Source organism: Euprymna scolopes, chromosome 9, assembly GCF_053919585.1.
Source record: "Euprymna scolopes isolate OS-2025 chromosome 9, ASM5391958v1, whole genome shotgun sequence".
NCBI lineage: Eukaryota > Metazoa > Mollusca > Cephalopoda > Sepiida > Sepiolidae > Euprymna > Euprymna scolopes.
Window position 1 is genome coordinate 151621979 of NC_136490.1, and position 15839 is coordinate 151637817.

At 33.9% G+C, this 15839-nt stretch overlaps 2 protein-coding genes across 2 annotated transcripts in view; one reads left to right on the forward strand and one right to left on the reverse strand.

Annotated features, from left to right (window-relative positions):
- Positions 1-1063, forward strand: part of LOC145284926 (uncharacterized) — an 85298-nt gene extending 84235 nt beyond the window's left edge. The window contains exon 10 of the mRNA XM_080134021.1: positions 688-1063. Coding sequence (XP_079990147.1) covers positions 688-735 — 48 coding nt within the window. The 3' untranslated portion in view covers positions 736-1063. The remainder of the gene's footprint in view (positions 1-687) is intronic.
- The window catches only part of LOC145284925 (glutamate decarboxylase 1-like), a 287476-nt gene that overhangs the window by 43857 nt on the left and 227780 nt on the right, over positions 1-15839 (reverse strand). The window lies entirely within an intron of this gene.

A 15839-nucleotide genomic window follows, 5' to 3' on the forward strand; every position in this document is an offset into this window, starting at 1 on the left:
TATTGCTGTCATATTTGGGCCGGTGCATCGGCTACTAGTCTCTCGCTCCTTGACAGGGTTCAAAAGAGAGTCGCAAATCTGATAGGCCCTAAACTGGCATCTAAACTTCAGCCTCTGTCCCATCGTCGAAACGTTGCATCCCTCTGCCTGTTCTACAAGTATTATAATGGTGAATGCTCTGAAGAACTGCAAGCACTTGTGCCCCCACGACGTGAACACCCTCAACAGACCTGACAAGCTGCAAAATCCCACCCCCACACTGTAGAGATCCCTAGATGTAAAAGATCTTTCTACTCCAGTAGTTTCTTCCCCAGAACTGCTAGACTTTGGAATTCCATTCCAGGTCACTGCTTCCCCAACTGTACTGACATGCATAAGTTCAAGTGCAACGTGAACCAACATCTCGCTGCCCTAATCCCTACATAGTACCCCAGTAGTTGTTGCCCCTGATAGTAGCCCCCTACACCAAAGTGGCAATGTGCCTTGTTTGGGGTGAAAATGTAATAATAAAAAAATAAAAAATAAAAAATGTGTGCAACAAGGATTTCTTGCAGTTTCAGTTTTTGCCTAACAGTTACGACTCAGCGTCCAGTTTCTTCCTGGTCAGCTGTGTCTACATATCACCATCTTAACATACAAATCTTATCGATTTTTCTTTGTTGAAATTTTTTGTTGTTTCTTTTTCAGCCGATGAAAGGGAAAACATTTCTTGTTGATCAGAAAAATAAGAAGTAACTCTCAACACAAGATGAATGCATACCTGAATGGTAATCAGCTGAAACACATTTGCCATCCTCGACCCCAACCACGACCCCCAGATTAAATGGGCATCACTGTTGAACTTTAGACAAAAACAAGGAAACCATTTTGAATCCTAATTCATTTTTTTTTTTCATTTTTCTTTATTTGTTATTTCTGTTAATGCACATAAAAAAAAATCTATCGACAAATTTATACAAACGAGAAGAGTGTCTGACTTTTTTTCATTCTTTCTGGAACTTAATTGTTGTTGTATATTTGCAAAATAAAATGTTGAATTTCAAAATGTTAAATCTATCAAGAACCGCATCATGTTGTTAATATTTTGTGATTGACTCCAAAATAAAATGAAAAAGATATTGAAATGGAAACTTCATCAAGAACCAAATGAACGCAACACAAATCTTGAACAATTTTATACCAGATGTATTTAAAGCCAACTAAAATAAACCTGCCTTTTAAGCAATTCTGATTTCACTCATTAAAAAATGCCAGGCAAATATTAAAGCTTAATGCCTTTGCCTTGGCATAATTACTCACTACAGTGTGTCTTTGCTAGAGCTTTGAGTTTGTGCATCTTTCAACAATCTCTTTAAAAAAAATGATGTACCATGGAAATGGTCAACTGAGTGTCAGTCTGCCATCTTTTTTGTAGATATGTTGCTCATCCATGATAACTCGTCTTTGAATTTTATTGTTGTTTCTAATGCATCTGATAATGATGTTGTAGTTGTCATTTCTCAGCGTTTTCTTGAATAGAACTAAAAAGCAATAGTTCTTGCATTCAGGTCACTGACACTTTCCAAACAATGGGTTTTGCTTATCGTCCAGTCTCTGCACTCCTTCTTTATCTATTTACCAGAGGTACCTTAACAAAGGTGGCTCAAAGATACCCAGTGCTTGGCATTAATTCCTCACTGAGATAACGTTATCTATCTTTCTTTATATCTGAACAACTTGGGGAAAATTTCTTGTCACTATCTCATGTGACTAGTTTGCGTTACTCTTGTTCTGACAGCTTGAGAGTATAGGCTTGACAGCTTGTCTGGGTACTGATTCCGACTAGTAGTATAGGAGACCTAATTCTTAGGTAATTATATCAACAGTTGTGTGATATCTTGGCAATTGTAGTGCCATGTCGTTCATGGAAAGGGATCCTGCACTTATCTTCGATGTGCTTTCCTGAGGCCACAACCCCATTGATCAAGACTCGGCTAATAGTGTTTTTTTCTTGGTGAACATCTGGCTTGAATTTGTTTCTTTCTGTTTGTATTGTACTTTTTAGTTATTTGACGGAGTAAGGTGTGCAAAGTGGTTGTTTGATGCTAGTAACCTTGTATATAATCAGAAAATGCATCGAGTCACAGGAACTAGGAACTCTCTATTTCTGGAAATTCAATAACAATTGTATGGTGAACAATAGGCAACAATTTATTCCGACCATGATAATAATGTTGCATGGCAACTGATAAATGAACTATTTGCTTTGAACTCCATTTTGGGCTTCACAAATAACTCTCTCCCAAATTTCCCATTGCAGACTGAAGAATTTCCCATTGCAGACTTGATGACCTGTCCAGAAAACCATCCTTAAATATGCATAATAACAAAAGTCATAACGATCTGTAGCTAGTCTCTTTTCCGACTATTCAATCTATCTATATATCTATAAAAGTGAACGTGTCTGTGTGTGTGTGTACATTTCCATACACAATATTTTTGTCAATTTTAAGTTTACAGATTCAAGATTTGATATACAGGGTACTGAGATTTGGGAAAATCGATGTGACTGGATTTCGGCCAGAAATTTGGCGATTAAGGGGTCAAAGTTCAACGATTTGACTTTTGAGAACTCTACCAAACTCCTCTGACAATTTTTGGTCTAAACACTTGAAATTTTAGATATAGGTTCCTTGGACATGGATCTAACTTAATAACTTGATTTGAGCCCAAAACAATAAATGTTAAGGGGTCATAATAGAGGTCAAAGTTTAAAAAGATTTGACCTCTGCGGTCTCTACCTAATTACTCAGACAATTTCTGGTCTAAACATTTGAAATTTTACATAAAGGGTATTCAGAGATAGGGCAAGCTTTTTCATCGGTTTCGGTCGAAAATTTTTAGTTACCAATATATAAATGTATGTATATATGTATGTTTGCATGTCTGCTTAAAACTTTGGACAGAGGTGACGAATTTTACCAAGATCAGTATCGTTTTGAAGTTCGACCTTTCATATGACAAATATCGAAAAATTGGCTAAAAACATTAACATTTTCACCTTCAACTAGGCACTTTTCTACTTTTTCGCCGATATTTTGGAAAGATATCCTCTCCTTTCGATTGTCTAGCCTTAATGTAAACATCAGTCACTTCAGGTTTGGCGGTGGTCGTAACGTCAAAGACGTCAGGTTTTTTTTCCCCGTTCTTTTCCTCTTTTGCGGTACGGGTTCGAGCCTGCCACTTTTTTACTACCACTTTTACTTTTTACTACCACTTTTTTTTTTTTTGCTCAACATACACATCCCAACACCCGGACAACGCCGGGCTGAAATGCTAGTATATCTATAAAAGTGAAAATGTCTGTCTGTATTTTCTCTATTGTAGTTAAAGAAAGGCATTAATTTACATTACTTTTTAATATATACATATGCACATAACCTTATGAACAGTACATAGGGCCCGAGCAAAGCCGGGCAGAACTGCTAGTAAATTCACAATTTTAGAATCGTCCATTATCCAAAAACATTAATATATAAATGGTATATAAGTTTTAAAGTATAACTATTTAAATAGAATAAAAATTCTGGGCATTAAGCAAAAAAGAAAATGTTAATTTCTTTTCTGTTCATATTTTTGTTCACTGGTTCTTCCTGATGCCGAGAAGCAATAGAATTTGAAATTTCTTTATCAGATTATTTGCTTATGTGATTTCAAATGAATTTTATTGGAGTTGACTGAATTTTGCCCCAACAGATTCAACCAAGTTGTGATTGCATAAATCTGTCTGAACTGGTGCTCTGTAATCATGTGATGCGTATGTTACTTCATAATTGTCCCCAAGAAGAAAGAAGCAAAATATGTTAAAAAATATGTGATAAAAAATAAATATCAAACTTGTTTTCCCCTAGATAGTGGCAGGTTTCTTTACTTGTTTAATTATTGAAAAGGCAGATGCGTGCTTAAATAACCCAGAAAAGTCCCCACCAAAACGACATCTCATGGTGGCATTCAGATCATGAATCTTTTTTTTTTTAATGGAAATCATTCCAAAGAAGGCATAAAGCCACTTTATGTAAGGAGTTAAAAAAAAAAAAAAATGAAATACTAATTTAAGGTTGAGAACCAGCCCATGATAAGTATAAGATGGATAGATTCCAACCAAGAAAACAACAGTTATCTCCCTTTTGTTAGGAAAATCACTCATGAAATGTAAGGACTAAATGACACAATAAGAGAAGTAAGAATTAAGTTATGGCTTCATTTGGATGGTCTTCTTATTCGCTCGTGTTGATATTCCTCCATTTCAAGTTCTTTTTGCTCTTTGAGTTTCGTCTGGGCTTTCCTTAATTCTTCCTAACTTCACATAGTTTACAATACAGCTGTATGACAGTCAACATATGCAAATGACCGAGCTGTGTGCGAGGTGACTTCACAGTGAGGAAGAATGGAAGAAAAAGTCTATAAAAAAAGAAAAAAACGTGGCCCAGAAAAAAGAGAAATAGATGTGTCACACATGCGTCCAAGAGCAACATCGAAAAACAATACCTAAACATGGCCAGGCAAAGTCAGAGTACCATGTGTTTGACATGGCAGAGTCTTGTTAAACACATTGAAGTACAAGAAGACTTTTGGAACAAGAGACACAGCATTATTCTGGAAATACCTGTAAATAAATGTTTGTTGTTTCAACCGAAAAAAAGGAGTTGAATTCTTTCTTTGTCTTTGTTTTCTTACGACTGTCTGCATATAACGTGTGTGATCCAAGAGTAGATATGTAATGACTATGTTACAATTTTAATATAAACAGTTTCTTGTAGCTTACTTGTCAGAAAAAATGTTCATACATGTATCGAGTATTGTTGAAATAAATATTGGAAACATAATACCTACAGTCACTAGTGTTTCATCTTTTTGGGAATTATCAGTGCAGGGTGACACGATTACTACTGGTCAGGAGATCTGAACCTGGCCACGAAGCCATCTCTGATTCCATTAGCAAGAAACAAACCACATGGTCAGTCTCAAACGTGAGAGATATCATTGAAATTTTAACATTGATTTTTTAAATGTCGTAGCATCCGGCCATAGTGATCTAATGATTATAACATCATGATCTACGCGAGCTTAAGTGACCGACTTTCTATTTCAACTTTAAAGTACTCAACAGTAAGAACTGAGTTTCTTTAAGGGGCGACATATTTATCACAATAGTAATAAATAATAATAATAATATATATATATATATATATATATATATATATATATATTAAAGGAGATTAGAACAATAGTCTAAAGAGCAGAGTGTATTCTAATGTAATAGTGAAATTACTAGTTTAATTAAAATACAGGAAAGAAAAAGTGCTCATTGTAATTTAGATATATAATAAGCTCGATAGGTAAATATCCTAGAGCTAATTTAATATTTCACATTACTAAATATATATATATATATATATATATATATATATATATATATATATATATATATATACTCAAGAAATTGTAAATTATATACACATATATATGAATTGAATAAGTTGAAAATTATTGATAAAGTGAACTAATATAATATATATATATATATAAAATAAGCTAATGAAGTTTCAAATATACTGAATACAACAGAGAACTTGATAAATATCCATTATATAACCATTTAAGATGGTCTGCACAACTCGATTAGATCATTCTAAATGTTCATAGTGTATATAATGTGTATAATATACACACACACACACACACACACACACACATATATATATATATATATATATATATATATATATATATATATATATATATTACTTGCAGGCCACCCGGTGTTACCCAATTGTAAAATATGCTTACATGTGATATTTTAATTTATGCAGATGTCGTATTTATTATTATAAACCCAATTATATTATTATAAACCCAATTATATTATTATAGAGCCTCTATTGATTATGATTGTAAAATACGCTCAAGTATAATATTTTAATTTATGCAGATTATATTCTTATAGCAGTACACTGTTGATTATTATATTGTACCCAATATATAGCAGTCATTTCAAAAGTTTTTCATAAACAGCACCTGTTTCGTTTATATATATATATATATATATATATATATATATATATATATATATATATATATAAACATTGATGACTACATATGTGCAAACATGTTTCTGTAATCACCCTTTATTGGAGAGACTACGTCTTCAGGCCAAGAATTTCCCCAAAAAACTCAACTCAAGGTACAAAATCGTTTTCTTATATCACCTACAAAAATAGAATTCTATCTTAGATTAGGGAGGGGAACACAGTGAAGGATTTCATTTGGAATAGGGGGCAGGGGGTTTGTCTGGGGGAAGATAAGTAAGGACATGCCTCTGATCCAACCATTTATCTCATGCTTTTATTTTCTCTCATCTTAACTTCCGTAGGAACAATTTTTATTTTTATTCTTTTTATAACCTTAAAATTAAGTACCTATTCTCTGGTGTATTATTATAAAATACTTGAGAAGTTCGCCAATTTGGCGTCGATAAACATAGTCAACTTTTAAGGTGGCCGACAATTCTAAATAGGCACCCAGTATGGACAAAACGATATCTCTGATTTTTAGACACGCATATTTCGAAAGTATACATACACGGAAATGCACAAGCGTAGATGCACACATTTAGTATATTTCTTCATGCATACATATACATATAAAAAATATAAGAATACAAAATACAAAATGCAACAATACAGCATATACATGCATACACATACATCTGCATACATATGGACACAAATATACACACATACATATACATCTACATACACACATCTATATATTTACACTAAATGTAAATGCAAAATCGTTTTCTTATATCACCTACAAAAATAGAATCCTATCTTAGATATATATACACTTAGACACATACATACACCTACATACACATATATACATATAGATCCATATACATACATGCACATGTATATGCATACATAAATACATATACGTATACAAATACACATACATACATAATACACTTACACTTCACATACACACACATACATGGAAAAAACAAAGCTATGATTCCATTTTTCTAGATAATTAAGTCATTTAGCATGAAATTTCTACATATATAGCAGAAACATACATACTCTCTTATATAAAGTCCCATGCACGCGTGGAACACCTACATACACCCCAATACGCAAAATTTACATATAAATCTACATATAAACACATGTATACGTATAAACACACACACATATACGTACATACATATATATATATATATATATATATATATATATATATACACACAACTGCGCACTCATACATATATAGATAGACCCATATACATATATACACGCGACTATATACACACACATACATATACGCATCACATAACCATGGTTGTGTACATCTGTAGCCCTGTGATACTATTTCTTCTTTTCAGTTATAGTTAATTTTTTATAGTTAATTCATTATGAATACACTCTAACTTCGGCAGTATGGTAGCCCCATCCAATAAATACATTAATATGATATAGCTAATTTCAATAGTCTGAATAGGAACACACACACAAACACACACACACACACACACACACACATACACACACATATACATATATATAGATAAAGATATAGGCATATTTTATACATAACTTCTTTACCGACATCCTATACCCATATACCTGAATAGAAATTTATACAACTATATTACGTGCACCCACCCATTCTCTGTTTTTCATAGATTGTATGTATTTACTACATAAAACTAGTACTGAAGTATTAAAGTCAATAGGTCTATCTTTAAATCAATTTACTTCTACCTCAAACGACAAATAACTGAACATGGAGGCTATATAAACAGAATACAAATGTTTTTCATATTATTGTACTTACCTTATTCATTTCATAACATAATTTATGCATATATATTATTTAGTATTTCGCCTAATTTCTTGATCATTCGTTCAGTTTAGATATATTTATATAAGTATTTTTTTCGGATTAACAATATTATATTCTCTGAGAAAATAAAATATTAACAGAATAATAATGTAATAAATTGGATAGAACCATAATCATGACTTCACTTATATAAGATGGTGGGGTGTTGATATTGTAGCAGTTGAGATCTTCATAACTTAGAGTTCTTTAAGCGCATGTATTTTGAAATGTTTACAGGATATAGCAGTTTCTTGTTTGATGTTTAATAGTTTGTCCCTGTCCTTAAACATTGTTATCTCAAGTTTTTCTGATAGACATAACTAACATGGCGAGTTTAATGAGTGGCATGTATTGGCTTTCCTTATAATTTTCCATTCTATCTTTGGTATTTTGTTTGCCCTAACTAGTTTCCAATAGTGTAACGATAACGAGGTGTCTTTTTTATACTTTTGATTATTCATCGAATGTTTATGTCCATAAAATCTATTTTTGAATGTCATTTGAGTACTTCCTATGTAAAATTTTTTTCCCTCGGGTTTTCTTCTAGGAATATTTTAGATTGATATACCACTGAGAGGGTTAAACACTTAATTTTTATGGAGCAATCCTCGGATTTTTGGCAATTACAGTTATTCATAACTGCATTATCACTAATATTCATAGTTTCCCTTGATATTCTTCTATTATGCTTTTTTATGATTCTTTCTAAGTTATCACCATAGCTATAACTCACTTTTAATGTGTTTTTATTAAAAATCTAATGTAACATATTTGGTGGGAAATTCTTGTTAATAAGTTGTAAAAATTTGGTACCAAGTTTTGTTCTTAGCATTAGATTGGGGGGGGGGGGTAAACCAAATCACTTTCCTATTACAATTTCTAGATCTATTTGAGCTAGTATTAGTGACTTTATATTTTATATCTATGTTTTTGTACCCACTATTTTTAAGTGCCATATTATAAATAGCTTTGCACTCATTAAAAGTTTCTTCATCAGATGAGTTGTTGCTTATTCTACTGTCAATAGATAACGGTATATGTTTAATAATGGATAGTTAGATCGTGGGTGTAGGGTTAGTGTTTTCCTTCATATAGGGTTTATAAGTGTTTAATTCCAGATCAAATGTAACGTCGAGGAAGTTAACCTGCTTTAAGTTTTCATTAATTTCAACTTTAAAGCCAAAATTATTCATCTCCTTAGTGATTGTCCTTCTAACTCCATTACATTTTACATTTGTAGCGTCCTTACAATTATCATCTCGAATAAAGCGTAGGTCACCTACATCAATAGTGTTATTCTTTGTTAAAATATAAAGGACATGAAGTCCCACAAGATCCGTTGCTTCTGCAGAGTCTAACTATCCCATTGACACACCCCAAAATAATTTATGTATATATATATATATATATATTATATTATTTTTTGGAGTTTCAATGGGATCGTTAGACTCTGCAGAAGCAACGGATCTTGTGGGACTTTGCATAGATCATCGTATAACGATTAGATCACTGTGACTTACGTAAAGAACATTTAAAATTAAAATGTTTAAATTCAACGTTATTTCTCACGGTTAATGGTTGCTGATTATATACGATTTTTGCTAATCAAGCCAGAGATGGCTCATGTTGCCGGGTTCGAATCTATCGACTGGTGTTAATCATGACACCCTGCACTGAAGATTCTCGAAAGGATGAGACACTAGTGTCTGTATGTATTTAATTATTATAGTAAAAAAATAATTATATATATTTTTTTGTGGAAATATATTTTCTTATGCATATACCAATCCTTATTTAAGAAGCTCAATGTAATTACAGAGCAATATAGTGAATAAATGACAAAAGACTATATTCCAAAGTTCATGATGTTGACCCTCTTATAATTTATTCCTTTAATTCAGTTGCCATTTACAATTCTTGACAGTATTTGTTTCATAGCGCAAAATAAATTACTAAATTATTATATCAATCAGTGAATCTATTTTGCCCTTAACTCATCAGAAGAAATAGCAACAATCAATCTGTCAAAAGGAAATAAAGTGCGTTTTGACATGATTAAAATCCAAAAATTGGAAGAGAAGCTGGAAATACCTTATAATATGTTTCCATTACGTCATTTTGAATTTGAAAATTTCTATCCTAGGGAATTAATGCACCCCCAGATATCAACCTTGAAATTTCTACGACTCGGCGCGGTACATATAGCACCTACCCATCTGGTACCGGCCAGGCTCAACATTGCTTAACTTCAGTGATCTGGCGAGAATCGGTGTAAGCCCCCCTCTTTGGGTTGAGCACTTTGTAAATATATTTTCACCCGACGCGTATTTAAAAAAGCAATTAAGCGAAGCCCACTATTAATTTGTTTGTAAACAAGCTGATGGTTCGAGCACTGTGTGAAGGGAGGGTGTGGATTTAATTCACACTCTAGGAGAAATATTTACGGCACTGATTCGTAGCCGAATGGTGAAAGCTGCCGACTGCCAATGCGACGGTTGTAGGTTCAATCCATGGCTGGGGAAAGGTGTTTGTCTAGCCGCACTGATGAGTTGTGATACAATGAAACAGTACTGTATGTGGATGACAATATATATATATATATATATATACATACCTTCAATAATTTTTCAGACTTTTTTGTACAGTCATTAAAAATTGGTGTATACTCTTGAAAGGGCAGTATGTTTTTGCTACACATCTTATGAGATGACTGATCAATTTTTATGATTTCAGGTTCAAGTGAACAGCTACAGCAGGAATTGGAATACACCATACTAAAGCCTGATTGTCACAACTGGTGAATTTCAAAAATGCACTCTAGACGTGAAGACACTTTAGAAGAGCGATATGCAATCAAATTTTGTTTTAAACTTGGAAAAAATGACACAGAAACGTATGGATTACTTCAGACTGCTTTTAGACTATCTTGCATGAATCGAGCATCAGTTTTTGAGTAGCATAAGAGATTCAAGGAAGGCAGATACTCTGTGAGGGATGATGAGAAGTGTGATAGGTGTAAGGAAGTCCGAACATAGAGTTGATTGACCAAATGCAGAATTTCATGGATAAGGACTGTCGAGTTTCTATATAAACAAAAAGTGCGCAGTTTGATGTCAGTGTGGGAACTGTACACACAATTATTCGCGAGTAACAGAAGATGCAGAAGATTTGCATGAAGTTTGTCCCAAGGGTGCTCAGAGAAGTTAAGAAAAAAAGACCTTGTCATGGGCATCAAGCCAGTTCCTCACCCTCCCTATAGTTCAGACCTTGCTCCCTGTGACTTTTGGTTAATCCCTAAGCTCAAGGAAAACCTTAGAGGCTATCGTTATGAGACAATTGAGGAGATGAAAGAGGCTGTGACTAGGGTCATTTACACACTCATATAAGAATACTTCCATGCGGCCTCCTAGAAGTTGTTAAGACGGTACAAGTGCATTGCAACTGGAGAAGATTATTTTGAAGGGGATTAGAGTTTCAATAAAAGTGCCCATATGAAAAAATATGAAAACTTATTGAAGGCACCTCGTATCTGTGCGTGTGTGTGTGTGCGTGCGTGTGTGTGTGCATGTGTGTGTGTGTGCGTGCATGCGTGTGTGTGCCCGTGTGTGTGTGCATGCGTGTGTGTGCCCGTGTGTGTGTGCGTGTGTGCGTGTGCACGTGTGTGTGTGTGTGTGCGTGTGTGTGTGTGTGCGTGCATGTGTGCGTGTGTGCGTGCGTGCGTGTGTGTGTGTGGACCAGACGTCTGTGATGCTTCTGATAGATGCCCTTTCCATCGAAGCTGGCGATAACATTGGACATTGCCCATAAATATAATGCCACCATTACAGCTCAACAAGATGGTAACATTTATGTTCTTCTTGGCTTGTCAGTTCATAGGGAAAATGATGCCTGCCGGGAAAATACTCCAAAAATGATGGAAGAACAGCAAAGGGAAACCGAATCAATCAACCTGTTCAACGTGCATAAATATTTCTGAAGAGTAATTAAGCCTATCAATCAGAGAAACTATATAAACGTAGATAGACATCTTGGTTTGGTAGTGAATACACACGAGGTAACGATAAGTCGGAAGTGTATGACTCCAAGTTGAAAATACAAAAAAATATTTTAAATAGAAAATAATATGCACATCAAGTGGGCATATGTATAAAGAAAGAGACTCACTCCCCTGAAATCCCGAAAATTTCGACCCTGTTGAGACATAGAAGAAGGAATGGGGAAACAATACTCTCAAAGGAGGAGACATCATTGAAGGCCCGAGTTGATGCCTCCCAGGTTTTGCTGCAAATAGTAGGAAGCAGTGGGTAGCTGCAAACCGGATAAGAACAAGACACTACAGGACTGCTGTAAACAAACACGGGTGGAGACAAATAGACTCCCCAATCTGCCCAAAGTGCAAGGAAGACCTCCCCCTCCCCAATACACAAACCACCTGATCCTACAATGTCTAGCCTCACATACAGAGTGAGCCAAAGTAGGTGGACAGTAAAAACATTTATGTAGAGATTACATATGCGTACAACTATATGTAAGAAGACAATTATATTAATTAAAAGTAAATGTTATTTATCAACGCAAGTGCTCAAACTGTTTTCCTTCTTGGTTTACATACCATGTCTTTTCTGTTTTAAAAGTAACCGAATCGTTATTCACTTCATTTGTAACTTCGAATCAGCCTCGACAGCAGTGTGTTAAAAACCCCTCCATTTCTTCATTCTCCCAGCAATTTATCTTTTTTTTTTATAATAATATCTCGGACAAACTTTTTCTTCTTATACCCATTTGTTAATTATTTCACGGAATTCTGTCTTTTGAATGACATTTACGGGATGCCTTTCCACAGAAACATATATATAGTTTTTCGGTGGGAAGGTATCAAAAAATTGAAAAATAATTGAATTTCAACAAGGGTCGTTGATAGTGCTCAATCGTAAGAGAGCAAGTTATATTTTTTTTATTTTTTTATGTAAATACAATCATATCTTGCTACGATGTACAGACCGTTTCAATCATATTAGATATCATCAGGCGAGAAAAATTAAGGTACAAAAACTGAAAAGATTTAACAATGAGAACTCACATTCCATCCATCGCCATTCATGGCGAATTCTCTCTCTTCAAAATTTGAAAAGGTGTTAAATGATTGAAACGGTCAGCACATCGTAGCAAGATATGACTGTATTTACATTAAAAAAAAGTTTAAATTAAAAAATATATATATATAATTTATCGGGTTTTTTTACCTTATTTCCTTTGAAAAGAAATATATATATATATATATATATATATATATATATATATATATGTATATATATATATATATATATATAATTTCCTGTGTCTACATAATATTTTATAAGGAGAGATAATATTTTATGGAGTGATTTTCGGTATTTACTTTGATAGTGCTCAATACATGAATAGAGCTAGGTAATATGTTATGAAAATATATATGGCACAAATACAGAGAGAGGTGAATTATAAGTTGGCTGAACTTTTTTCTTATAAAAGTATGATCATTGGCTGTTGAAATTGAGAGCAAAAATAACAAATAATCTGAAGCAGTTTCGAAAGTTAATGGCTATTCTCTGCACGTGAAATTATGAGGCAAGTGTTGTGCCATCCTCAACCATACCTCTCCTGAATTGCCACTGTTTGATCCAGCGGCAAGAAGTTCAGGATGACCAATATAAGCATTCCGAGATTAGTAGAGAGCATATCCAGCGCCTGGAATTCCAAAATGCTCACCCATTTTAGTACTGACCAAGCGCAATGTTGCTTAACTTCAGTGATCTAATGGGGACGGGTGTGTCAATGTGATTACACCGAACATAATTGGTTAACTAGCAAATTTAATACTATGTGTATATATAAAATACACAGTAATAACGTCGATTCTGATAAGTCCTCACAAGGATGAAATGTAGAAAATTCTGTACAGCTTAATTGCCAAAAATATTTTTATAAACTTACTATGTGTGAGTGTGTGTGTGTGTGTGTGTCTGTCTGTCTGTCTGTCTGTTTGTCTAAGTGTATAGAAATTTATATTTGTGTATAGATCTATCTACATATTGCTGAATATGGAGCCAGGGCATTTTTGCATCCCATAAAAATGACCGGAATTGTAATTGTCACCGAAAACAAAGAAAGTTTTACATTCCAGGCCAGAAGGTTATAAATTGCACAACATAAAATAAAAAAGAACAATGTAATATGTTAATATTTACATTTCAGGAATGTGAATTGATGTCCATATAAAAGATAACATAAACAACAGAAAAAAAAGAGGGAAAAGACATCAGACTGACAGTATTTCATCGCCGCTACGCACACAAACCAACCCCTACAACTAAACGTTTCTCTTTATGTCGATGGGTACAAGTTTAATTTTAAATAAACTTATATGTCGATAAATTCGTCTCTGTTTTGATTTCGAAAATCACAACAAAAGAATTGTCAGGTGCATACATAATTTTAGCAAGCATTTGAAAAGTGCAAGCTAGAAAATTATATATACATTCAACAATTCAACACTATGAATACGAGTTATGTATGTAGTGTTAAATATTGGGACCCTATTCTAGTAAGTAGCGATTAAGTTAACTAGTATGAATTTTGGTGAGGGTTACATTAGTACGTCAGGATAACCCGGCAGCAAATGGAAATATATCCAGCTGCAGGTGGTGTAATTGAAGTGGAGGTCAAAGGTTAGCCCCCTAGCAAAATGTGCTAGAAATACAGGGTCAACGATATGACATAGAGATAGATTAAATTAGGTGTTTGAGCGAGAGAACAGGAAATTTCTGGTGTAGCAAAATCTTGTTGGAAATTAAGCTAACAGGACGTGAAAATGATGTCGAAATCTAAGTGCATGTTACCTCGAGACTCTGCTTGTACATCATCCACCATTAGGACTAAATTAAGAAAATTCTCAAAGCAAATAATTTACATTGTCTGTCCCCCCAACGAGTAAAATCTCTTTCTCTAAATAAAACCTTTGAAAATTAACAAGTCTCCATTGTGCTTTCATGTATGAGTAGTTTTGTTCCTCTAGCTAAACAGAGGAGGCCAAAGGTCAACAACCACAAAGGGGTCGCGACCAGTTAGGAATGACAGGCATCCTGCGCAACAGATGTATAAAAGGACTTTTATTATTTGATTTTAATTACTTGATCGCTCACGAGTGTGAACGTATATATGCAAAATTACAAAAACGACCATGTGCGAAGTTTTGTTTAACATAAAATCTTACAGTAGATGAGCTACTTTTTTTACTTTATTTTCTACTTGATTTTATCTTTGGTGCATGTGTCACAACAAAGTCACTGAGTGGAAATATATGTACAATTTTACTCTCCGAACCAACATGTATGTAGCTTATATTTATGCAACCAGGCACCGTAAAAGAACTCTTCATACGCTTATACACAGCGAATATTTTAGAGTGAATTTGGACTAGAAGGTGTGAGTTCAATCTCTAGATCCGATATATCTAAACACGTAATTAGATTACTTAGCCCAGTCCAGTTCATAAAATAAACTTTTCTATTCGAAATCCACAGAAGGACCTTTTTCAATATGGGGTCCCTTTACCACCAAACGCAACGCTTGAGTTCATTACCTTTCCTCTCCCTTTCTCTTGTTTATTCTCTTTCTTATTAGCATAGAACGTTACGCATGCGCACGCCAAATCTCGCCCATGTGAGAGTTTGATATCAGGAGTCTTTAAAACATTATGTTGGGACAACAATTTTTTTTTCTTTCCGAGATACCCGCACTCAACTGATAAATAAATAGTTTCATAAATATTTTCTTCTATTGCAATATCGACTATGTAGAGGACTAGGATATATAAATCCTAATCCCGTTACAAAAGAATAATGAAACGAATGGAATTGAAGGAAACAAAAACT